The sequence below is a fragment of the Lolium rigidum genome, chromosome 2 (assembly GCF_022539505.1).
Source record: "Lolium rigidum isolate FL_2022 chromosome 2, APGP_CSIRO_Lrig_0.1, whole genome shotgun sequence".
Taxonomy (NCBI): domain Eukaryota; kingdom Viridiplantae; phylum Streptophyta; class Magnoliopsida; order Poales; family Poaceae; genus Lolium; species Lolium rigidum.
The window spans coordinates 217,757,672-217,784,470 of record NC_061509.1 but is presented as its reverse complement, the minus strand read 5'-3'; the positions used below and the strand labels follow the sequence as shown (position 1 = coordinate 217,784,470).

Below are 26,799 nucleotides of genomic sequence, written 5' to 3'. Positions count from 1 at the left end.
ACTGCAACACAAGTAAAACTCCACCATCATCAGCCGATTAACAAGTAAAGATTCTTGCTTCAACCTCGACAATGGAGCTTATGAGCAGTAAAAATTGAATGAACATATTTTACAAAGACACTGACTTCTTGCCTAAAAAGGAATGCAGCCTGAATTGCTCTAATTTTTGGCCGCTTCTAACAAATCACCAGTTAAGTGCCATGACTAAAATTAATTCTATGGTGTACCTAGTCACTGTTGTGAGTCCTATATCACAAACACTATCGGTTGCCTGCAGAACGAGATACTGCCCCTGCATTCAATTGGTTGCATCAAGAATGAGATCCTACCCGGCTACCCCTGCATTCAAGCTCTAGGAAAAACAATGCTATCTGTTGCTAAGTGATCAACATTCTACAAGCTTCTGAAGATGCACTACTAAGCAATGAACCATTCCTCTTATTTGCTCACCCTGCAATATCAATAAACACGGCCTCGGCAATTCTGAGCTCCACAATGGCAAGGGCAGCCATCGCCAGGTACCAGCTTTTGTCGATAGTCATAGGACAGTTCCTCTCCAGCAGCAATCTAGAGAATAGCGTGGCAGCAATTAGGAATAACAAAATAAGTTTGTATGGTGATTCAGCTCATATGTAGTACAGCTAAAATATGCTTACATCTTGATTAGCAAACAAGCCAACGTGAGCTAGCTGGCAATCTTTGCTCTCCACCATAACTAAACGGGTATTGAGGTTAGGCGCACAGCTGTCATGAAGAGACAAACAAATAAGCATCTCAAAATCAATTTGCTCCAGTGGAATAGATGCTCCTAAAATAAATTAAATAGTCCAATTACCTATGATTAATAAAGCGGGATACATTCCCATATCTTGTAGCATCAATCATGTACGGGGAAGCCCCTAAAGTCTTAACTCTTTCCCGGTCAATATGTGAAGCGATGTCAAACAAGTAGCTGCATCCACCTTTTGCCTCACTGAAATTCAAGAAGTTTCATGTCCATTTAGTGAACACAAATTATTTTTACAGAACATGAAATATAGGAAATGACCATCACATGTTTCTGCAATCGAGACCAGAATTTCACCGGATGAGAATTCAATATTATGTGCCTGCCAGGGCAATAGAACCAACCATGCAAATCTCACACACGGACACACCACAACCAATAGCTCAAACTCACCCAGCAATTAAGTGCTATATCTACAGATACTTTAGATGAAATACCAATTGGACCTGTAACTTGTAGCATACTAGCATCAAGCATCAGATAATGGGCATCACTTCAGTATTTTCTCTAGAAAAGGGATCTATTTCTTCTTTCTTTTTAGGATGGAGGAGTTTGTGTCTCCTTCTCAAGAGACTGGCTTGACCAGCTTGCTTAGTAGTCACTGTGAGTACATTAGTCCTAGCCCTCTGCCCTTCCCCATCCCCCTTGTACATCTCCTGTCTACTCCCTACAGTTTCTAATTAAAATATGGGCATTAAATTAAACGTTGTAATTTTAAATAATGTCCACGTTCTGTACTTCTGTACATCTGAAAGCTTCAGTAAGTTTTAGCCCAAACAGAAAGGCGTGAAAAAGAATTAGCAAACCTTTCAATGTTTCTCATGGCATCGTCATTCTTCACAACCTCCCCAACATACTCGCACACAAAAGTGCCCCGTGGAATAGGTTCTGCCGCTCTAACAGCCCAACCCTGCAGCAAATGAAACCATTATAATATGATCTGTGCAACATGTTATATCGTAATAGCAAAGGTATGCGAGCAGGGTTGAGGGAAACCAAACTGTGGTTATAAATACTTAACCTTATTCTCAGTTCTGAAGATTTCCATCTTAATCAGCAGCCCTCGCTGCAATACTTTATTTGGACATGATGCATCACAGGCGCACACCGAATTGCACTCATATATTGGATATCCTTCCTGCATTTTTTTTTTAAATAAGCACGCCAGTACAACAACAGAGATGAAAATAATGCTAGAGGATGGATGCAATTTTTGAAGTAAAAAAACTCGTGCCGCGCCCAACTTGTGAGGCATAAGCACTAATAACATTCAGGACTCGTACCCTGCCTGGCCAGATAGTTTGCCTTCTATTAAAAGTTTCTAACGATTTAGAAAGTGGCATGTGATGATATAGTCTCATGGTTCAGAAACAGTCACCATGGATGTAAAATAACAGTAAATGCTGGTTTGAGATTCATTATAGTATTGTCTGTGCAACTCACAATGGAGAAGAGTATTAGGCTTTTGGGTCCTGACACAGTTACAAGCTTACGTGACACAGAGGAGGTTGCTTTGCCAATTAAAACAGTTGAAGTATGCGAACCATCAGTGTGGATGGGGCCCTGTACGAGGGTGCATGAGACGGACATGATAATGGACAGTCAAAAACCTTTCTGGATTCATAAAGATAAAAAATTACATAACCTGCTGGTCACTTATCTTGATATCAACCACCCTATCAACCATGGGCGGAGGCAGATACAAATGTACACCCATTATTTTTTTACAAAAGCTTGTTATCTACTCCCCCCTGTTCCAAATTAACTGAGTCAAGTTTGTCTGGATAGTGGATACGCATGTATCTAGACACATTTTAGTGTGTAGATACATGTGTATCCAGGCACCATACATCATGACCGTACAATAACATCGTGGGTGCCAGATTGCATCGTAGGTGTATAAAGGAGAGAAAAACACTTTCCAAATATCAGCAGGAGAGAGAATGCACTTTCCAATTATCAGAAACAGGGACAAATCACTTCCCAGTTTGTTGTGCAGGTTTCCTTTTATGATTCATGGTGCCCCTGGTTTGATATGCTTGACTTCAACTCAAATGATAAGCTATCAAGCATACTATTTGGATTTGGGTATGAGGTTTAGTACTAGGGTTTTATGGTGATCAACTAATCACTTCACCTGTACTTGAGTTTAAGGTATGGTCTGGAGGCTTTATTTGTGATCACCCCAAATGATACACAAGTTAGGATTGAGATATAGGCACAGGGTTATATGTGTGGTTGATATCAGGTTGAGTTAACTAGGGTTGCTCATTAGTGGTTTCCCTATGATTTTATGTGATGGATGATATCTGCTTATCATATAAAGTTTTAATTAATACTATATATCTCCAAAGCATGATCATGCATTAGACATGATCAACTCATTTTCAATAGCTTCTTACTTAAGGTTCTTAGGGTTCATGATCATAAATATCAGTAAAACTGTGTGTTTTAGTGTACACCCATTGTTCATATGCAGGCTTCGCCACTGCTATCAACAACAGCATACTAAGTGCAGAAGAAGAAATTTTTGACTGGCAAAACAATTCATTTAGCAAGAACAGTTGTTCACTTGTTTAGTCCACAACTTAGTATGCTATCAACAACAGCATACTAAGTGCAGAAGAAGAATTTTGACTGGCAAAACAATTCAATTAGTAAGGACAGATTTTCACTTGTTTAGTCCACAACATGGTTTTTAAGGTGTCCGCTGTAGGACGCTTAGGCGATAGTGCCCCCAAGCGCTTTAGGACGCCTTACCGCCTTAAAAACAATTTGTCCACAATGTTTTTCATATCTTTCATTGTTCCAAATTCTACATGTGCTGACAGACTTGTCAAAAATATCTAGGATGAAAGATGTGTAAATGCCAACAATTATTACCTGCAAAATGATTTTACTATTTTCATCATAAGCAAATCTGCCATGCATGGGTATACCATAGACATCCACTGGGTTCTCATGGACACTGTCGAAGAGGTTCACATGATCGCATTTCCCAGGAGAGCAATGGGCATGAGAACATGCACAGCTGACCAGACAATCCTGCAGATACATAGTTTATTAGAAAACTTTGATGAAGATAAACCAAATTTGCATAGACATGAACAGGAAGCCCCTTTTGTGGAATCTATATGATTTTGTTTATAGATGATAATTTACTTCCAAGATGTACCTCTGAATCAATAAGGGATGAATCCATCAAACGCACTGTGACGTATTGAAAACCTTGCCATGGCACAGAACTGAAATGCTGCAATAGTTCATCAGGTTTCATAGGCAGAGATACTTTTGCATCAACATCAATGGCACAGACAATTGGGAATTTCTCGCCACCAAAGCTTACATCTTCACAAAGAACAACCCTCTCATTTTTAAGCTTCCACCTGAAGTCCTCTGAATGAAGAACATAATGGTATTCTTCCATGCCCCACGTTCCATCATTATCTGGAGGATTCATCATAGAAGGAACTACGGGAATATCAACTTGGGTATGCTGTAAAGGTGGCAGGGTATTTGTACTATGTTCAGATTTGCATCCCATGGGGCAAATGAACTCCTCTTGATGCCAATTGATTTGGGTGCCAATGTCACTACAAAGCTTTGCAGCTTTCACAAATATGTTCTCAGGCATGGTTCCATATTTAACATCCAATGCAGCAAGAAGACTTGTCTTGCAGCATACAGAGCGGGCCACAGATAAAATGTCAAGATTACTTGGATGAGGTCTTGTCTTTTGTATCTTTGAAAATAGAGTTTGCGCCAGATCTGAGCATTGGAAATCCAGCAACTTACCAAGGTTTGCTGTTTCAGAATCCATTTGTGATGTTATCATAGATAGATCAGAGCTTGAAATCTTAAAATGTTTCTCAATACCAGAACTACTCCTTTTCTTTAGTGAACTTGATGGCCGTAAGGATTTCTTGAAGGCAGAATAGTAGTGTCGACCACGGTTGAGTTGATACTTCCCACGTCCTGGTGGCACCAGGCCAACGGTGCCTTGGTCCATATGAGCAACTTGATGGTGACGTCCAAGATCTGCCAGTAGATCGAATTTCAATCCACATAGTCTACAGGTTAAGTTCTGAGAGCCATCATCCTTTCCAGGGTTATGGTTATCATAAAGAGCCTTGATACTTGTCCCTTCTGTTCTTTTAACAGACGGACCTTTTGGTCGTTGAGGGGCATCGAGAAGCTTGAACTCGTGGATATGATCTGATACAATATGTTGCCATAACAGATCCATGTTCAAGAAATTGCTGTTACACGACATACACCGGAAGAGAATCGAATACTGCAGAAATTGAGCACCATGTCTTTCCTGTACATGTTTTTCAAGAACTTTTCTGTTCGTAAATGGGTCCATGCAAACAGCACAGGAATACCCTCTGAATAGCCATCGAGTCTCCTTTCTGTGAACTTCTGTCCAATGTAACCCAAGACATTGACCATCAGAGAAATCCTGAAAACATATTTTGCACTTCAGACCAGCTGAAGGATTAGTTATTTCTTCTTGTAATACCATCATAGGCCCCTCTGTGTTATCAAGTAATATTTGCTTCGATTCATTTGCACCAAAGCCCCAAAGGTTTGAAAGTTTTTCTCTTTCACTAGATATCAACTTTAGCAAAAATTCTCCAACATCAAGATCTTTAGAAACTTCAGCTAGTATTTGCGGCATATAGTCGCTATCAAGACCAGAATGTTGACGAGAGATGTTGTTTCTTAAGAATGAATAAAGAAACTCACATGCTCGATGTAGACATAATTTTTCTTTCCTTGATGCACAGCATTTCAACAGATTGATAAAGATATCTTTAGAGATGAGTCGACTCTTTCCATTCCTGGCACGTTTAAGGAACTTTGGAAGGTGTTTGTCACAGTAAAGTGTGTGCCGCTTGGCGTAATCTTGGCATTCAACAATGTTGTCATAAGAAAGAATTCCAATGCAAAGGTGGGTATCCAAATTAGCTGTTGCCATGGAAGCTGAGATGGGGTAGAGCAAATCAGTGCTCTCCAATCCAGGAGCTTTATCACCTGAAATCTCTTCGGAAATGGCTGGGATTAATTTAACTTGAACAGAAACTTGGGAACCACTTGCGGTTTCTGAGCCTACGACACATATTGCATTCGAGTTGCAATCCTTTTCCGTCCCTTTATTTGGAGACTCTTCCTTCTTATGAAGACCCTCAGCTGAACTGAATAAATTATCTGAGCTTACTGTATCCAGGTTTGTCTGGGTACGGTGCTTTTTGCAGAAAACAGAACCATGCTGAGCTCGATGCTTGCATTGCCTACCCAGATTAGTCATACCAGTGCACACTGCAGTATCACTAGTAAGTGCCCTGTCCTCCCAAGAAGAATGGTCAACAAAATGCATACTTTGATGCACACAACAGTAAATATCACCATCATTCGCCCACCTGCCACACTGTCTTCCCTTTGTTTCTATGTATGCAGAACACTGCCTAGAATTCTTGAATGAATCAAACTCATGTCTGGCATTCTGTAAAGCTGGGATGATGCTGCCTGATTCTGCAATCTCACGGGGCTCGGAATTACTTAGGAAGGTAACAGTGTTATTCTGATTCATTGATACTGGTGCTTCTATATTTCCATCGGCAACAGGTCTACTAGGGAGGTTATTACCATTTGGGTTCTCACTTGGAGTGCTGCAGTTAGCATCATCCATGCGAGAAAAATGTGTTTCTCCTCGGCGTACTTCAAGTTTGGGACGCTTTCTGCGAGTTTGTTGATCCATACCTGGATCATCATAGCTATTGCTTTGTTCAAAGTTGCCCGTGTTACCTACAGAATGTGATGAAAAGAACTGTTTCATGACTTCTTGCTTCCATGTTTTCCACTCTGGCAATAACTCAGGCTGCATTGGTGCATTCCACAATTCATCAACCTTGTCCCAAAGAACAGCTTGCCTAAGTTCCTGCATAAAAGGAAAACATTAGCAAGGTTGCCCAAGTTTTAACGCTTCAGAAATAGTATAATATATCAAAACTTTTTTTTCGTGAAAAGGCAAAAGACTTGCATTTCATTTCATTGCATAGATAGAGTTTTATAATATGTCAAAACTAACAAAGGAATAATCAATATAAGCCAAATGACGACAGTGTGCAAAAATCTTACATACTCCGTATGCAGTTATGCATGATGCAATTTCATCAGTAAAGCGACATTGGAAACCTAGAGTTTTGGCTAGAGAATTTTATTTGTAACACCAATGTCATTGTTGACAAACTTCATGCTACACAAATTTCAAGTTACAAGTTGAAAATTGATAGGATTCTGTTCTTTTAACAACATCCACTTTTTAGGCCGCGGTGACTTACTTGATTTTAAAAGGAGTGGGCATTTATTCATGTCGACACTCTCACCAAATCAAATCAACAGAATTCACCCTCTGCACCACTACATATGACTGTCATTGATGCGATGTATCCACTCTAACCTTAGTTCAATGCTTTTGGAACAGGTCAAGCTGTTGTACAGTTGTAGCAGGTCATTCGGGGTATGTGTGGCATTTCTCAATAACTATGTCTAAGATACAGGGTTCATTGTTCATCTGTAGGTCAAGCTGATGGTGACAATATAGTGAAACACAGAAAGTATTGAGTAAACCAACCAAAATTACCAATCTCTATGCAATTAAATGAAAACTAATTAGTCTTCCAAAAAACATGTACACGAAAAACACTTCCTACTGGGTGTATCCATCTTACACCATTTCACACACTTAATCTAACGAGGTACATGTTGTCAGGATGAATTGTGGTAGGCAACAAATACCAGATCAAGACTAACTGGACAGCTACTCGTCATGTGGCAAGTCAACTGGATTTGGATCCTAAGAACCTCTGATTTTTACATAAATTGAAAGCCCAAACAGCTGACCCATGGACACCAGCATAAATGCTTCAGCTGAACAGGCAGAAAGCCGGAAAGTTTAACTGTATGACACAGAAGCAGTCTGTATTGTAAGAGTTAACTGGGAAAGGTAGGGCATACCTAAACAGGACTATTTATGAGGTTCAATGATCTAGATATATGCAGCTCGTGCAAGGAGCTCAAGTGCTGAGCCATATGTCTAATCTTAAGTTCTTAACTCAAGAACATGTTCTCCAGAAAATGATCACAACTCAGGAACAAGGTTACCACCATATCCATATTGATATGTGTATTGTGTAAAATCAAATTGAGACATCAAAGCTCATGCTAAGAAAAGAAATGGACACAAGAAAACGTGTAACTTCAGATTTTATAAGCAGGCAAAGTTAAAAACTAAATAAACTGCTTGGTAATTATTTCTAAACCACAGACTCCAAAATAAAAGTGTGACCTGCAGGAGAACAGAATCCATATTACCTCCACAAGGATTTCAACAGTCTCAGCATCATGAGCAACATTACACTTCCGGACCCACAAGTCGAAAGAACTTTGCAGCCAATGAGAGCTTGTGTAGTCTGGAAGAATCATCTGAAATTAAAAAACCAAGGTGAAACAATGCAAAGAAATGCCAGGATGTTACTCAAGAATCAGAACACTGGCATTGGACAGCTGTGCTCTTAGAATTCTTTACAACACCAATAAACAGGAGGATGTATTGGCCTAATGCAGCCAAAAACTATTGTTGTATGTCCTTTTTAATATATGATCAGCTGGCATTGGACCTTAGCAATGTACCACATATAATGCCATTTCCTACAATACTCAAGAATGTCCTTACGCATAAAGCAAGCCCCAAATCAATTTCTGATAACGGAGATTTAACATTTTTTGTGAACATTGCAAAGTAATGCTGCTGCACAGAAAGTTATTCTGTACACCAGAGATAATTGTGGCAATTGCAAGATAGCAACATTTCATGACAGTCCTAGATAGAATAGAGAAGGTGTCAAGGTGCACAACAATGAGTGTTTCTTATCCAGGAACAGCAAACAAAGCTATTTACCATACAAAAATGCTTAGAGAAATATACAGCCAAATCACAGTCACTGATGCCTGACACGCATAAAGAAATACACACAAAACAGTTACCGATATCTTTCCATTACACAATGAGTGCAAATGAGAGGAAAAACCACTTGATTTGCAACAATAAAAAAGAGCATCAAACTCGCAAGGAGAAAAATTAAGCGAGTCACCATGAAATACGGGTATGGAATAGGGTCATTACGTTTTGCAGTTTGACAAGCATCTTCCCAAGATCAGTATAATCTCCACAGCATGATGCTTCCTGAGCAAATTCTTTCCAAGCTGTCGCCTTCCGAGCATTCTCAATTATGGCCTATTAAACATATAAACAGTGTCAAGAGCAATAACAATGCTATATGAATACAATATTTAATTAACGGGAACGAGCATACCTCTGTGTGAAGTTCATCGCCAACATTCAGCATTGAGATGGCAAGTTTCTGCATGATGAATCGTCGAGGAACACTCAAATCCTTCACAAGCTTTCGCCATTTGCGATGAGTTCCATTCACAAGTGGCACGGGATTGTCATCAATTGGAAGAACGAGAAGCATGTCGACCCAAGAATAAGTTCTAGTTCGTGGGAAGAAAACAACGATATAGCTCTTTCTGTCAATCGTTGGTTTTGCCTTGAGAGTAGATAAAGGACAGTCTACTCTACAGCATCGAATTCCTGTTTGCCATTTTCCTCTCCACTGTTTTCAAACGAAAAAGTAATTGATAGTTCAGGGTGAAGCTATTAGAGATATTGGAAGTGATTAACGTGCAAAGGTAGAGCCGCATTGTTGCAATATCTAAGTTCATATGCAACAACATAGTCATTTTAATTATGAGAAACCCCACTGTTGACTTAAATGGTGCAGTGATGTAACTGTATAGAAATGACTTTTAGCACCTACTCTATGGCCTCTAGGGTATACATTCGACAGACATGAGCTTTGCAGGGCTATTTTTCATTTTATATGTTCACAGTTTGGAACAGAATTGCAAGATCAGGAATCCTAGTAACTACTACCTGCAACAAACCTTGTAGAAACATTGGTATCATTGTGTACATACTAGGTTCTACAGGGCTGACAATTTGCTAAATAGAAATAAAAGGTTTGGTAGTATTCAGAAAGTAGAAGCTTCTGAAGTTCAAGGACTTCGAACAAAACCCTCCATAGTAGCATTTTAGTTATATAAGCATTAGTCGCTTTTATGGCTATGAATAGAGATTCCTAAATAAACTGAAAATCTTGTGACATGGTGTAAACTTGCTATACTAATTAATTGCACAAGAAATTAGAAAGAGAAAATGATGCCACCTATAGCATCTCAAAAATACAAAATTTGGAAAGAAGACAGATTATGTAAAAGGTCTCAACAGCATCAATGCAAAGACATATAAATCGCAGATACTATCATGTAGCTCACAATAAAGAAACATACCTTTACCCAAAGTGCCCCAGCATGATCTTCAATATCCATCTCTCCGCCAGCAGTATTACCATTAGAACTGTTGTTATGAACAAACAGATCCATGCCATTTTTAGGTGAGACAGATGTCTCATTCTCTTCCTGAGATTTTTTATATACCAAACCAATGTCGTTTGCTAATTCTGAAACATCTTCAACTGTGCAATGTGATTCCTTTTGCACTACATGAGACCCTACCATGTCAGCCCTGACTTCCTTCCTTACAATTGCACTCCCAACACCCTTACTTTCTCCATAAACATTTGCATTCTGTTTGGCATCTCCATTTGACTGGCATGCCCTAAGTCCTGTCACTCTACCGGTAGGTGCATGCATCTCTTCCTGAGAATGATGTAAATCCTCCTTATTGCAGTTGGTATCCTCGCTTGGGGAGCCATTATCCTCCATGTTTATATTCAACTGAAATCTTACATCATTGAAGTAAGCATCCTCACCATTCTTTTCTTTATGTGGTACGAAATAGCTCACGTGAGGTAAACCATCCAAACTGACAGAAGAATTTTCAGAGGAACCATCCGATTTCTCATTTGCGCCTTTCCGAGAAGAAGAATTGTTGACTTCAACAGGGTTATGTGCGTCATCTGTTAGATGAACACCAGGACCTTGCCACCCATAATTATCATGTGGCATGGTATGCTTCCTATCATAAGCAATCGATGGCATTTTCTCCACATCATTCTGTAACTGGCAATCAGCTTGCATAACAGGAGGATCCATCAGCATTTCTTTGACAAGTGCTGATCCGCCAACACACTGTGAAACAGAACAGGAATTCCAAAAGCAGCGCGGGGAAAATCCTCTACTGGCTTGAAGTCCATACACACTTGTGACTTACTCAACACCTAGGAACATAGGCGTTGTTTAGGACGATGAATAACGTTTCAGAAAAACACATATGCATGGCAGAACAAACAAAAATAAACATGATAGAACAGATAACAGAGCTCCAGTTGAAATATAAAAACTGGTACAATGGTTAAAGTTCACCTTTGTTGTAATGTTGTGGATTTACCACTTCAATGACTATGCACAACAACGTGAGGTTCCTTCTGATTCACTGAGCTAATTTCTTGTCTATCAAACACCAAGTGTTTGCACTCAAGGACTCAACAAAACTTGTACTTAACATTTTAAACTAAGAAACATAATAGAGTTACTACACGACACTTGGTGATACATACTAGTACACAACAAATAACTTGTTGGTTGCACAGGAATTCAAGGCTACAGATATAACACTAGTAGTACTGAGACTGATATGAAGACACTGCAGGTGCCCCTACCTAAGGAAAAAATACAAAAATACACCATCAACAGAAATTCTGAAATCTGCTGGGCAATGAGAGTGTTCACATAAATCATATGAGTTCATCCCGGTGCCATAATTTTTATGGATCGGCTACATCAAAAATACACGAGGGATGTACGTAATTGGTTAAACCGTACAACAGCAGAAAAGTGGGCGGCATTGGTGTACGGGAACCGGTACCATTAATAACGTTCCATCAAAACCCTAACGGCCCGTTTCAATGCCTAGGAAAACCTATCGTGGTAGAACGGATTCAACCCATGAATTTATTTATGCGCATGTAGGATCTAGCCTAAGAGCAGCAGCATCGTCGAGGCGTGCCCGCGACGGAGTTTTAGATTTCGCTATCGTCATATATATATGGGTATTTGGGCGCCCAACGATTCAAATCGCGGAATACGAGGAATGGGGTCGATGCGAGGGGATAAGGGCGCGAATTACCGGTCTCCACGAGCCGCCGCGGTGGCATCGGCGGCGGCGGCGGGGCGGCGGGGGCAGGAGCGCCCGCCGCGTCGGCGGAGGCGGGCGGATGTGGCGGAGGCGGCGGGAGCGCGTTCGTCGACGGGCCTGCGGCGGAGAGGGAGCCGGCGACCGGAGGAGGGAGCGGGGCGGGGCGGGGCGGCGTCGCCGCGGGCGGTGGTGGTGGCGACGGAGGGTTTGCGACGTGGGGGGAGGGAAGGGAAGGGAGAGATGCGGGAGGTGGGCGGCGTGCGCGATACCCACAGGTAAAAAAAGGAAATAGCGAAATAAAAACCCGCATCCGGATTTCACTTCTTCCCGAATTACCCGGTCGGGCCTACTTGGCAGAACGAGTATGACGCCGAACTGGTGTTCTTTGTTTGGGCTGGATGCAGTGGGAAAGAGACAAACGGCCCAACGCGATAAATTGGAGACCATTAGGCCGAATTTGATGGTCTAAACAAATTTAGGACAAACTAGCAAAAGTCTTGCATGCGTTGCAACGGGTATAAAATAAATTGGTTTGATTTAAAACTCGATTTTTTTTGTACCATTGTTTTAGAAGTATTTTTTTCTCCAAAATTTCAATTCCACTATAACAAAAGTTTATACCTAACATTAGTAGGAGCAACCCTTTTTCTTATATCTATCTTGACGTTATGTCATACTAAAATGTCCATTACCTATATACTAAGCATAGAAAAAGAAATAAATTACTCCGTTATGGATTTGTCAATTAAGAGTAATAGATTTACATTGTTGGCATAACCCGTTATGGCACTCGGGAAATATTTGTCAATTAAGTACAGATTTTGCACCATTCTTATAAAAGTAAATACTTTTTAGATTATTCACGAATTAAATTTAGAACCAGTAGAAAATGCATTGCATCCAGAGCCAAGTATGATTTTAGTCAAATAGAATGAAGTAATACTTTTTAAGATTATTCACGAATGTTCAGAAATTTAGAACCAGTAGACAATCGCATTTGGCCAACTATGATTTTAGTCAAATAGAATGAACACAAACATAAACACTGAACATAGAGTTGTACAAGATAGAACAGGAGCAAATTTGCAACCTGGGGCTGACGCAGAAATCAGCAACGTCGTCTTAACTTTTACGGAGTACATGGCAGAATCAAGAAGCGGAGGGAAATTCTCCAAAACCTTTAGCTTAGGAACCTCTTGTCCACTGATGTGTTCTTCAAGTATTAAACTATTAAAGCATTGGTCCAGAACACTCTAGTGAACCCGCTCGAGTGTGTTCTTCAAATATAAATTCGAGCTGACCTGACGACGCAAATTTTGTCTCTCATGGCGGGCTCCAGCTCCGTGTGGCCCCTCGTCTCGTCTCCATGTAAACTTTCGTTTCTCCAATCTCTCCAAATCCCCTCAAGTCCAAACTGAACTCTTCACAGATCTCATGGAACACTCATCCTAGGGAGCAATTTATCCCAAATCCACAGATCTCGTGGAACAATCGCCCTAGGAAGCAATTTATCCCAAATCCAGTACACAGGAGGATGGGAAGAGACGACGAGAACGCGGCTCGCCGGCTGCCTCCTCAGTGTCGCGGAAGATGTAGTGGACCTGCAGCCCGCCCGCCTAGCCGCCTCCACAACGCGGCCATATGCTCGACGGACACCTCCGCGCCGCCGCGCTCCTCCCAGCGAGCTCCACCTCCGCTCCTCTTCCTTGAGCGTGGGAAGGACGAAGCTGCCGAGCTAGGGCCATAGGGAATTCGACTGCATCTCAAAAAAGACAGATTCTGAATCCTCTGCATCCACCGCTTGGCCTCAGAAAAGTCTAGCCCCAAATCTCCACCGCCTTGGACTCGGGAACAGCCGGGTGACTCGTCCTCGTCCGCCTTGATGTTGGATACCCCCGCCGCAGTGCCCGCACCATTGGCAGTGAAGCGCTTGGGCGCACCTCCCACACCGGCAAATAATCGATTTATTAGTCTGGGAATCTCAACTGGAAACCCTAGCTATCGATTCGGAAGGAGAAATCACGACTGGAAACCCAGCTATCGATTCGGCAGGAGATTTTGGATTTGAGAATCGGGGTAGGAGGCAATCTGATCTTATAGAGGCGGCCGTGGTGTCCGTGTTGAGGTCCAAATTGGACGCGAACACGCATCTATCTTGAATTCCTAGATACCTCCTCCTCCCGTGCGGGGAATCGAGGTGCGACCCCGTGGTGTCCTTGTAGGCTAGGTCTCGCGTCGGGAAGCGGTGTACGACCCGTGGAGAGAACAAAACACACGAAACGTTACGGTGGCAATTTCCAGTATTATGCGATTTGGTGGGAGGGTAAAACGGTCCAATAAAAAATTGGACGAAAATTTTGGCAGAAACCTTAGCTCCTTTATTATTAGGTATAGATTTGATTATCTACATCTCCACTATTACCACCCTAGCTAAGTCCTCAGTCGTCACTAAATACTATACTCCCTCAGTTTAAAAAAGGTTGTTCAAGTTTGTCGATCTAGACATGTTTTTAGTGTGTAGACATATCTGTATCTAGAAAAAGTTGAGCATCTTATTTTGGAAAAGTGAGAGTACTTCTTATTATTGTGTACTTTGAAAAATTAAACTATGCAAAGAACGAGAGGAAAACGTTTATTAAAAGTAATGAAAACAAGTAGCCTACAAAAAAATCGGTTTTCCTACGCGGGAGCGGACACGCTCAGAGCCCGATCACCCTGTGACTGGCCTAAGGAAATGTCGGACTTCCACTAGTCTAACCTATGCTTGTCACGCTAAAAGAAAGTCTTGTGTTTAACCTCACACTAAAAATGCTAGTGTATGTGTTCTCTTAAAAAAAGGCTAAGTGTATATGTGTTGCTACAATATTTTAAAGTAATACATAGAATGAACGCAAGTTATTAAGTTTTACAAACCAAAATATAAAAAATTCCTTTTGACCGACCACGTTTTTTTCTCACTTCCTCATGTTATCCACCCTTCCAATCCCTCCCTCTCCCTCGGCTCCGCATGGTCCATGTCTAGTTTTTTTTTGTCTCTTTGATTCGATCACTTAATGTACAAACTCGTGAGGTCGTCACAAGTTATTACCCAACCCTTATTGTGTTTTGTTGCGCTGGGAAACAGAAGGTGGTGCAATAAGAACGTCATGTGTATTAACTAGAGGCTTGGGAGGCCCTTGGGACCACTCTTGACGTGTAGCAGAGGCTAAATCAGGCCAACCTTAGTTTGATGAACGCAACTTTTATTTTAGATTTGACTAAATCTTAAAGTCTAACTTTGTTTTAGCCCATATTGGTGGCTGCATAAGAGAGGTGGATGCTAAGTTTAGTCTCAAATAAAAAGTTATGAGGAAGTTAGATCATCTTATAAAAAAAGGTTGTTCCACCACTTGGTAAGAGAGTGAGATGAGAAGTGATACACGCACTCCGCCTCCACTCGTCAAGTCACCACGCGGTGACCCGAATGAGCCTTGGAGCCGAGATTTATTTTTGCTATTCAAAAAAATCGAGTCTTTAACCAACACGTAGAGTAGAGGGTGAATTAACTTTCTGGGAAGCGTTCCGCGCGAATGTTCACGGGCTTCATCATGGGTCGTCTACCACCCAAGCATAGCGGTGTTGTGTACCACCGTTTGCTTCGACCCGTCTTCACCTACATTCTCGTCAACAACGTCACCGATGCAATCGATTGGTAAATGCATGGTGCTCCTAGCTCTTTACATGTTCAACATGTTCTACGAGTACATATTTTGCTGCTACATGTTTCGGTTCATCATGGTTAGATGTTCCATGATCTCTGGATTTGGCGCTCCTTCTTTGGTATGCCGGGATCCAACAATGACATCAACGTCTTGCAGTGCTCGCTGATCTTCTCCAAGTTTGTTGAGGGTCATGCTCCCCCAGTTGACTTTGTGATAAATGGTCGGCACTATAACAAGGGATACTATCTTGCAGACGGTATCTATCCAAAGTGGGCAACATTTGTGAAGACTATCTCAAACCCCGTCCTCCCAAAGCATGTGAAGTTTGTCAAGGAACAAGAAGGTTGTCGAACGGACATCGAGGGTGCATTTGGTGTCCTCCAACCGAGATTTGTTGTAGTCCGGTTCCCCGGTATGACTTGGTCCAAAGATCAGATGTGGGGGGTGATGAACTGTTGTGTGCTTACACAACATGATTATTGAGAATGAGTGAAAGTATCCAGTTACTCTGAGCGAGCAAGCTGCACCATATGACAGAGAGGGTCCTCTTGCACAGCCTAATCACTAGGTGCCGGCATCGTGAAACTTCATTCATCGTTATGCGTCAAGAGATTCGAGACTCCACAATGCATCAACAGCTGCAGGATAATCTGGTGGAGCACATATGGAGGCTCCAAGGCAACACCAACTAGTTTCCATTTGATTTGTTTCAAAACTTGTTAAATTATTGCTTGCTTTGTTGAACTGTAACGTTTATTTGTGAAAATAGGCTAAATATTGGCCAAAATTTGTCAAATATGCTGAACTGTGAGTTTATTTGTGAAAATAAAGTCAAATACGCCGATCGTCGGGCGCCTAGCTGAGGGGACGGCTGGAAGTTCGGCACTCCCCACGCTAAACTTTCGTCCAATCCGGCCGTACTTCACCCCGGATTTAGCCGTGGGAAACGCCAACGGCTGGAGGTGCTCTTAGCACCAACAAGGTATCATAGCATGCTGGAAGTCTTTCATATGCTATTTCAGATAAACAATACATATTTAGTAGACTTGTTTTTACTAACTGAAATCATCTATGCTTAATCTAAAAAGAGGCAAAATGATCAGCACACATTCATAATTTTCATTCTAATTTAAAAAGGAACAACAAATATCCTTCAAAAAACCCCTACGTATACTGGAACACTACACCACAACACTAGAACCCTAGCGGTTCACACAATAAAACGTTCACACTTGTGCGTGTAATACTATCGGTTTCTATAGCCCAACATGTCTTTCTCAACACAACGTCATTTCATCCTTCTTGAAATAGACTTTCACTATGTTTTATAAAAAAAATTAAACAACCAAACTAATAGATATTAAGTGCATTTTTGATTCTCTGAGCTTCATTTTCGGTTGCTGATGTCTACGGGTGCTTCTATTCTTGTAGACAGTGTTGGGCCTCCAAGAGCAGAGGTTTGTAGAACAGCAGCAAGTTTCCCTTAAGTGGATCACCCAAGGTTTATCGAACTCAGGGAGGAAGAGGTCAAAGATATCCCTCTCATGCAACCCCGCAACCACAAAGCAAGAAGTCTCTTGTGTCCCCAACACACCTAATAGGTGCACTAGTTCGGCGAAGAGATAGTGAAATACAGGTGGTATGAATAAGTATGAGCAGTAGTAACGGCACCGGAAAAGTGCTTGCTTGGCGTGCGATTGATGGTGGTAATATTGCGAGAAGTACGGATGTAATAAAACAAGTAAACAAGCAGCGGTAGCGATATTTAGGAACAAGGCCTAGGGATCATACTTTCACTAGTGGACACTCTCAACATTAATCACATAACGGAATAAATAGATAGATGCTAGACTCTACACCCTCTTGTTGGATGATGAACACCACTAAGCGTGTAGGATTACACGAACCCTCAATGCCGGAGTTAATAAGCTCCACAATATTCAATGTTCATATTTAAATAACCTTAGAGTGCATGACAGATCAACATAACCAAACCAAGTACTAACATAGCATGCACACTATCACCTTCACACTACGAAAGGAGGCATAGATCACATCAATACCATCATAGTAATAGTTAACTTCATAATCTACAAGAGATCACAATCATAGCCTACGCCAAGTACTACACGATGCACACACTGTCACCATTACACCGTGCAGGAGGAATAAACTACTTTAATAACATCACTAGAGTAGCACACGGATAAATTGTGATACAAAACACATTGCAATCATAAAGGGATATAAATAAGCACTTCACTATGCCATTCATAACGGTGAATAAGTATTCCGTGAAATATAGCCTAAGAGACCCACACGGTGCACACACTGTCACCTTTACACACGTGGGACAAGGAGTCTCCGGAGATCACATAAGTAAAATCCACTTGACTAGCACAATGACATCTAGATTACAAGCATCATCATATGAATCTCAATCATGTAAGGCAGCTCATGAGATTATTGTATTGAAGTACATAGGAGAGAGATGAACCACATAGCTACCGGTACAGCCCCGAGCCTCGATGGAGAACTACTCCCTCCTCATGGGAGACAGCAGCGTTGGTGGAGATGGCGGTGGTGTCGATGGAGAAGCCTTCCGGGGGCTCTTCCCCGTCCCGGCGGCGTGCCGGAACAGAGACTCCTGTCCCCCAGATCTTGGCTTCGCGATGGCGGCGGCTCTGGAAGGTTTCTCGTACCGTGGCTTTTCCGTCTCGAGGTTTTAGGTCAGGGACTTTTTATAGGCGAAGAGGCGGAGTCGGAGGGGCGACGAGGCGGTGACACACTAGGGGGGCGCCCCCCCTAGGCCGCGCCGCCCTGTCATCTGGGGGCCCAGTGGCCCCCCTCTGGCGACTCTCGGGTGTTCTGGAAGCTTCGTGGAAAAATAGGATGTTGGGCCTTGATTTCGTCCGATTCCGAGAATATTTCCTTACTAGGATTTCTCGAACCAAAAACAGCAGAAAACAGGAACTGGCCCTTCGGCATCTCGTCAATAGGTTAGTTCCGGAAAACGCATAAATATGACATAAAGTATGTATAAAACATGTAGATATCATCAATAATGTGGCATGGAACATAAGAAATTATCGATACGTCGGAGACATATCAGCATCCCCAAGCTTAGTTCATGCTCGTCCCGAGCAGGTAAACGATAACACAGATAATTTCTGGAGTGACATGCCATCATAACCTTGATCATACTATTGTAAACATATGTAATGAATGCAGCGATCAAAACAATGGTAATGACATGAGTAAACAAATGAATCATAAAGCAAAGACTTTTCATGAATAGTACTTAAAGATAAGCATCAATAAGTCTTGCATAAGAGTTAACTCATAAAGCAATAAATCAAAGTAAAGGTATTGAAACAACACAAAGGAAGATTAACTTTCAGCGGTTGCTTTCAACTTGTAATATGTGTATCTCATGGATATTGTCAACATAGAGTAATATAACAAGTGCAATATGCAAGTATGTAGGAATCAATGCACAGTTCACACAAGTGTTTGCCTCTTGAGGTGGAGAGAAATAGGTGAACTGACTCAACATAAAGGTAAAAGAAAGGTCCTTCAAAGAGGAAAGCATCGATTGCTATATTTGTGCTAGAGCTTTTATTTTGAAAACATGAAACAATTTTGTCAACGGTAGTAATAAAGCATATGTATCATGTAAATTATATCTTACAAGTTGCAAGCCTCATGCATAGTATACTAATAGTGCCCGCACCTTGTCCTAATTAGCTTGGACTACCGGATCATCGCAATACACATGTTTTAACCAAGTGTCACAAAGGGGTACCTCCATGCCGCTTGTACAAAGGTCTAAGGAGAAAGCTCGCATTTTGGATTTCTCGCTTTTGATTATTCTCAACTTAGACATCCATACCGGGACAACATGGACAACAGATAATGGACTCCTCTTTAATGCATAAGCATGTAGCAACAATTAGTGTTCTCGTATGAGATTGAGGATATATGTCCAAAACTGAAACTTCCACCATGATTCATGGCTTTAGTTAGCGGCCCAATATTCTTCTCTAACAATATGCATGCTCCAACCATTAAGGTGGTAGATCTCTCTTACTTCAGACAAGACGGACATGCATAGCAACTCACATGATATTCAACAAAGAGTAGTTGATGGCGTCCCCAGAAACATGGTTATCGCACAACAAGCAACTTAATAAGAGATAAAGTGCATAAGTACATATTCAATACCACAATAGTTTTTAAGCTATTTGTCCCATGAGCTATATATTGCAAAGGTGAATGATGGAAATTTTAAAGGTAGCACTCAAGCAATTTACTTTGGAATGGCGGAGAAATACCATGTAGTAGGTAGGTATGGTGGACACAAATGGCATAGTGGTTGGCTCAAGGATTTTGGATGCATGAGAAGTATTCCCTCTCGATACAAGGTTTAGGCTAGCAAGGTTATTTGAAACAAACACAAGGATGAACCGGTGTAGCAAAACTCACATAAAAGACATATTGTAAACATTATAAGACTCTACACCGTCTGCCTTGTTGTTCAAAACTCAATACTAGATATTATCTAGACTTTAGAGAGACCAAATATGCAAACCAAATTTAGCAAGCTCTAGGTGTTTCTTCATTAATGGGTGCAAAGTATATGATGCAAGAGCTTAAACATGAGCACAACAATTGCCAAGTATCAAATTATTCAAGACATTTAGAATTACTACATGTAGCATTTCCCGATTCCAACCATATAACAATTTAACGAAGAAGATTCAACCTTCGCCATGAATACTATGAGTAAAGCCTAAGGACATACTTGTCCATATGCAACAGCGGAGCGTGTCTCTCTCCCACATAATGAATGCTAGGATCCATTTTATTCAAACAAAACAAAAACAAAAACAAACCGACGCAAGCAAAGCACATAAGATGTGACGGAATAAAAATATAGTTTCAGGGGAGGAACCTGATAATGTTGTCGATGAAGAAGGGGATGCCTTGGGCATCCCCAAGCTTAGACGCTTGAGTATTCTTAGAATATGCAGGGGTGAACCACCGGGGCATCCCCAAGCTTAGAGCTTTCACTCTTCTTGATCATAGTATATCATCCTCCTCTCTTGACCCTTCAAAACTTCCTCCACACCAAACTCGAAACAACTCATTAGAGGGTTAGTGCACAATAAAAATTAACATGTTCAGAGGTGACACAATCATTCTTAACACTTCTGGACATTGCATAAAGCTACTGGACATTAATGGAACAAAGAAATTCATCCACCATAGCAAAAGAGGCAATGCGAAATAAAAGGCAGAATCTGTCAAAACATAACAGTCCGTAAAAATGGATTTTATTGAGGCACCAGACTTGCTCAAATGAAAATGCCCAAATTTAATGAAAGTTGCGTACATATCTGAGGATCACGCACGTAAATTGGCATAATTTTCTGAGCTACCTACAGAGAGGCAGGTCGGAATTCGTGACAGACAAAGAAATGCGTAACTGCGCAGTAATCCAAATCTAGTATGAACCTTACTATCAACGACTTTACTTGGCACAACAAAGCACAAAACTAAGATAAGGAGAGGTTGCTACAGTAGTAAACAACTTCCAAGACTCAAATATAAAACAAAAATACTGTAGCAAAATAAACACATGGGTTATCTCTCAAGAAGTTCTTTCTTTATAGCCATTAAGATGGGCTCAGCAGTTTTAATGATGCACTTGCAAAAAATAGTAGTTGAAGCAAAAGAGAGCATCAAGAAGCAAATTCAAAACAAATTTAAGTCTAACATGCTTCCTATGCATAGGAATCTTGTAAATAAACAAGTTAATGAAGAGCAAAGTAACAAGCATAGAAAGATAAAACAAGTGTAGCTTCAAAAATTTCAGCACATAGAGAGGTGTTTTAGTAACATGAAAATTTCTACAACCATATTTTCCTCTCTCATAATAACTTTCAGTAGCCACATGAGCAAACTCAACAATATAACTATCACATAAAGCATTCTTATCATGAGTCTCATGCATAAAATTATTACTACTCCCAACATAAGCATAATCAATTTTATTAGTTGTAGTGGGAACAAATTCAACAAAGTAGCTATCATTATTATTCTCATCATCAAATATAGGAGGCATATTGTAATCATAATCAAATTTATCCTCCATAACAGGCGGTACTAAAAGACCAATATCATTATAATCATCATAAATAGGAGGCAAAGTATCATCAAAGAAAATTTTCTCCTCAATGCTTGGGGAACTAAAAATATCATGCTCATCAAAGCCAGCTTCCCCAAGCTTAGAATTTTCCATATCATTAGCAACAATGGTGTTCAAAGCGTTCATACTAATATGTTCCATGGGTTTTTTAATTTTCGCATCAAACCATCCATGTCTTAAATCAGGAAATAGAATAAGAAGCTCATTGTTGTCCATTATGCCTAACTAGTGTAAACAAGAAACAAAAAGATGCAATTGCAGGATCTAAAGGAAATAGCTTCGAGCACACACACACAATGGCGCCAGAAAAGTACTTTACCTGGGACCGGAGTATGAGTGCCTTTTACCTTTCCTCCCCGGCAACGGCGCCAGAAAAGTGGCTAGTTGCCGGGGTCCGGTGTTTGTGTGCCGTTTACCTTTCCTCCCCGGCAACGGCGCCAGAAAAGTGCTTGATGTCTACGGGTGCTTCTATTCTTGTAGACAGTGTTGGGCCTCCAAGAGCAGAGGTTTGTAGAACAGCAACAAGTTTCCCTTAAGTGGATCACCCAAGGTTTATCGAACTCGGGGAGGAAGAGGTCAAAGATATCCCTCTCATGCAACCCTGCAACCACAAAGCAAGAAGTCTCTTGTGTCCCCAACACACCTAATAGGTGCACTAGTTCGGCGAAGAGATAGTGAAATACAGGTGGTATGAATAAGTATGAGCAGTAGTAACGGCACCAGAAAAGTGCTTGCTGGCGTGCAGTTGATGGTGGTAATATTGCAGGAAGTACAGATGTAGTAAAACAGTAAACAAGCAGCGGTAGCAGTATTTAGGAAAACAAGGCCTAGGGATCATACTTTCACTAGTGGACACTCTCAACATTGATCACATAACAGAATAAATAGATAGATGCTAGACTCCGATGTCTACGGGTGCTTCTATTCTTGTAGACAGTGTTGGGCCTCCAAGAGCAGAGGTTTGTAGAACAGCAGCAAGTTTCCCTTAAGTGGATCACCCAAGGTTTATCGAACTCAGGGAGGAAGAGGTCAAAGATATCCCTCTCATGCAACCACTGCAACCACAAAGCAAGAAGTCTCTTGTGTCCCCAACACACCTAATAGGTGCACTAGTTCGGCGAAGAGATAGTGAAATACAGGTGGTATGAATAAGTATAAGCGATAGTAACGGCGCCGGAAAAGTGCTTGCTGGCGTGCGATTGATGGTAGTAATATTGCGGTAAGTAAAGATGCGGTAAAATAGTAAACAAGCAGCGATAGCGATATTTAGGAACAAGGCCTAGGGATCATACTTTCACTAGTGGACACTCTCAACTTTGATCACATAACAGAATAAATAGATAGATGCTAGACTCTACACCCTCTTGTTGGATGATGAACACCACTAACCGTGTAGGATTACACGAACCCTCAATGCCGGAGTTAACAAGCTCCACAATATTCGATGTTCATGTTTAAATAACCTTAGAGTGCATGACAGATCAACATAACCAAACCAAGTACTAACATAGCATGCACACTGTCACCTTCACACTACGAAATGAGGAATAGATCACATCAACACTATCATAGCAATAGTTAACTTCATAATCTACAAGAGATCACAATCATAGCCCACGCCAAGTACTACACGATGCACACACTGTCACCATTACACCGTGCGGGAGGAATAAACTACTTTAATAACATCACTAGAGTAGCACACGGATAAATTGTGATACAAAACACATTGCAATCATAAAGAGATATAAATAAGCACTTCACTATGCCATTCATAACGGTGAATAAGTATTCCGTGAAATATAGCCTAAGAGACCCACACGGTGCACACACTTGTCACCTTTACACACGTGGGACAAGGAGTCTCCGGAGATCACATAAGTAAAACCCACTTGACTAGCATAATGACATCTAGATTACAAGCATCATCATATGAATCTCAATCATGTAAGGCAGCTCATGAGATTATTGTATTGAAGTACATAGGAGAGAGATTAACCACATAGCTACCGGTACAGCCCCGAGCCTCGATGGAGAACTACTCCCTCCTCATGGGAGACAGCAGCGTTGATGGAGATGGCGGTGGTGTCGATGGAGGAGCCTTTCGGGGGCACTTTCCCGTCCCGGCGGCGTGCCGGAACAGAGACTCCTGTCCCCCAGATCTTGGCTTCGCGATGGCGGCGGCTCTGGAAGGTTTTCTCTGGTTTCGTCGAACGTTTTAGGTCAGGGATCTTTTTATAGGCGAAGAGGCGGAGTCGGAGAGGCGACGAGGCGAAGACACGCTAGGGGGGCGCGGGCCACCCCCAGGCCGCGCCGCCCTGTCATCTGGGGGCCCAGTGGCCCCCCTCTGGCGACTCTCGGGTGTTCTGGAAGCTTCGTGGAAAAATAGGATGCTGGGCCTTGATTTCGTCCGATTCCGAGAATATTTCCTTACTAGGATTTCTGAACCAAAAACAGCAGAAAACGGGAATTGGCCCTTCGGCATCTCGTCAATAGGTTAGTTCCGGAAAACGCATAAATATGACATAAAGTATGCATAAAACATGTAGGTATCATCAATAATGTGGCATGGAACATAAGAAATTATCGATACGTCGGAGACGTATCGGCATCCCCAAGCTTAGTTCCTGCTCGTCCCGAGCAGGTAAACGATAACTACGGATAATTTCGGAGTGACATGCCATCATAAACTTGATCATACTATTGTAAGCATATGTAATGAATGCAGCGATCAAAACAATGGTAATGACATGAGTAAACAAATGAATCATAAAGCAAAGACTTTTCATGAATAGTACTTTCAAGACAAGCATCAATAAGTCTTGCATATGAGTTAACTCATAAAGCAATAAATCAGCGTAAAGGTATTGAAGCAACACAAAGGAAGATTAAGTTTCAGCGGTTGCTTTCAACTTGTAACATGTATATCTCATGGATATTGTCAATGTAAAGTAATATAACAAGTGCAATATGCAAGTATGTAGGAATCAATGCACAGTTCACACAAGTGTTTGCTTCTTGATGTGGAGAGAGATAGGTGAACTGACTCAACATAAAAGGTAAAAGAATGGTCCTTCAAAGAGGAAATCATCGATTGCTATATTTGTGCTAGAGCTTTTATTTTGAAAACAAGAAACAATTTTGTCAACGGTAGTAATAATGCATATGTATCATGTAAATTATATCTTACAAGTTGCAAGCCTCATGCATAGTATACTAATAGTGCCCGCACCTTGTCCTAATTAGCTTGGACTACCGGATCATCGCAATACACATGTTTTAACCAAGTGTCACAAAGGGGTACCTCCATGCCGCCTGTACAAAGGTCTAAGGAGAAAGGTCGCATTTTGGATTTCTCGCTTTTGATTATTCTCAACTTAGACATCCATACCGGGACAACATGGACAACAGATAATGGACTCCTCTTTAATGCATAAGCATGTAGCAACAATTAGTGTTCTCATATGAGATTGAGGATATATGTCCAAAACTGAAACTTCCACCATGATTCATGGCTTTAGTTAGCGGCACAATGTTCTTCTCTAACAATATGCATGCTCCAACCATTAAGGTGGTAGATCTCTCTTACTTCAGAAAAGACGGACATGCATAGCAACTCACATGATATTCAACAAAGACTAGTTGATGGCGTCCCCAGAAAACATGGTTATCGCACAACAAGCAACTTAATAAGAGATAAAGTGCATAAGTACATATTCAATACCACAATAGTTTTTAAGCTATTTGTCCCATGAGCTATATATTGCAAAGGTGAATGATGGAAATTTTAAAGGTAGCACTCAAGCAATTTACTTTGGAATGGCGGAGAAATACCATGTAGTAGGTAGGTATGGTGGACACAAATGGCATAGTGGTTGGCTCAAGGATTTTGGATGCATGAGAAGTATTCTCTCTCGATACAAGGTTTAGGCTAGCAAGGTTATTTGAAACAAACACAAGGATGAACCGGTGCAGCAAAACTCACATAAAAGACATATTGTAAACATTATAAGACTCTACACCGTATTCCTTGTTGTTCAAAACTCAATACTAGAAATTATCTAGACTTTAGAGAGACCAAATATGCAAACCAAATTTTAGCAAGCTCTATGTATTTCTTCATTAATAGGTGCAAAGTATATGATGCAAGAGCTTAAACATGAGCACAAAAATTTCCAAGTATCACATTATCCAAGACATTTTACCAATTACTACATGTAGCATTTTCCGTTTCCAACCATATAACAATGAACGAAGCAGTTTCAACCTTCGCCATGAACATTAAAAGCTAAGAACACATGTGTTCATATGAACCAGCGGAGCGTGTCTCTCTCCCACACAAGAATTTATTCAAACAAAAACAAAAGCACACAGACGCTCCAAGTAAAGTACATTAGATGTGACCGAATAAAAATATAGTTTCAAGGGAGGAACCTGATAATTTGTCGATGAAGAAGGGGATGCCTTGGGCATCCCCAAGCTTAGACGCTTGAGTCTTCTTGAAATATGCAGGGATGAACCACCGGGGTATCCCCAAGCTTAGACTTTTCACTCTTCTTGATCGTAGTATATCATCCTCCTCTCTTGACCCTTGAAAACTTCCTCCACACCAAACTCGAAACAAACTCATTAGAGGGTTAGTGCACAATAAAAAATAACATGTTAAGAGGTGACATAATCATTCTTAACACTTCTGGACATTGCATAAAGCTACTGGACATTAATGGAACAAAGAAATTCATCCACCATAGCAAAAGAGGCAATGCGAAATAAAAGGCAGAATCTGTCAAAACAGAACAGTCCGTAAATATGGATTTTATCGAGGCACCAGACTTGCTCAAATGAAAATTCCCAAATTTAATGAAAGTTGCGTACA

The 26,799-nt window shown here is 41.1% G+C and overlaps 1 protein-coding gene across 1 annotated transcript; it reads right to left on the bottom strand.

Moving 5' to 3' along the window:
- Positions 1-13: 13 nt before the first annotated feature.
- On the bottom strand, positions 14-11,089 carry LOC124692968 (histone-lysine N-methyltransferase SUVR5). The gene is made up of 11 exons (XM_047226409.1): positions 10,205-11,089; positions 9,166-9,468; positions 8,976-9,086; positions 8,165-8,275; positions 3,963-6,728; positions 3,671-3,832; positions 1,809-1,925; positions 1,594-1,697; positions 836-973; positions 657-744; positions 14-567 (listed from the first exon to the last, which is right to left on the bottom strand). Exons 1-11 carry the CDS (start codon positions 10,973-10,975, stop codon positions 460-462), a joined length of 4,779 nt encoding a protein of 1,592 aa, XP_047082365.1. The 5' UTR covers positions 10,976-11,089; the 3' UTR covers positions 14-459.
- Between the last annotated feature and the right edge of the window lie 15,710 nt (positions 11,090-26,799).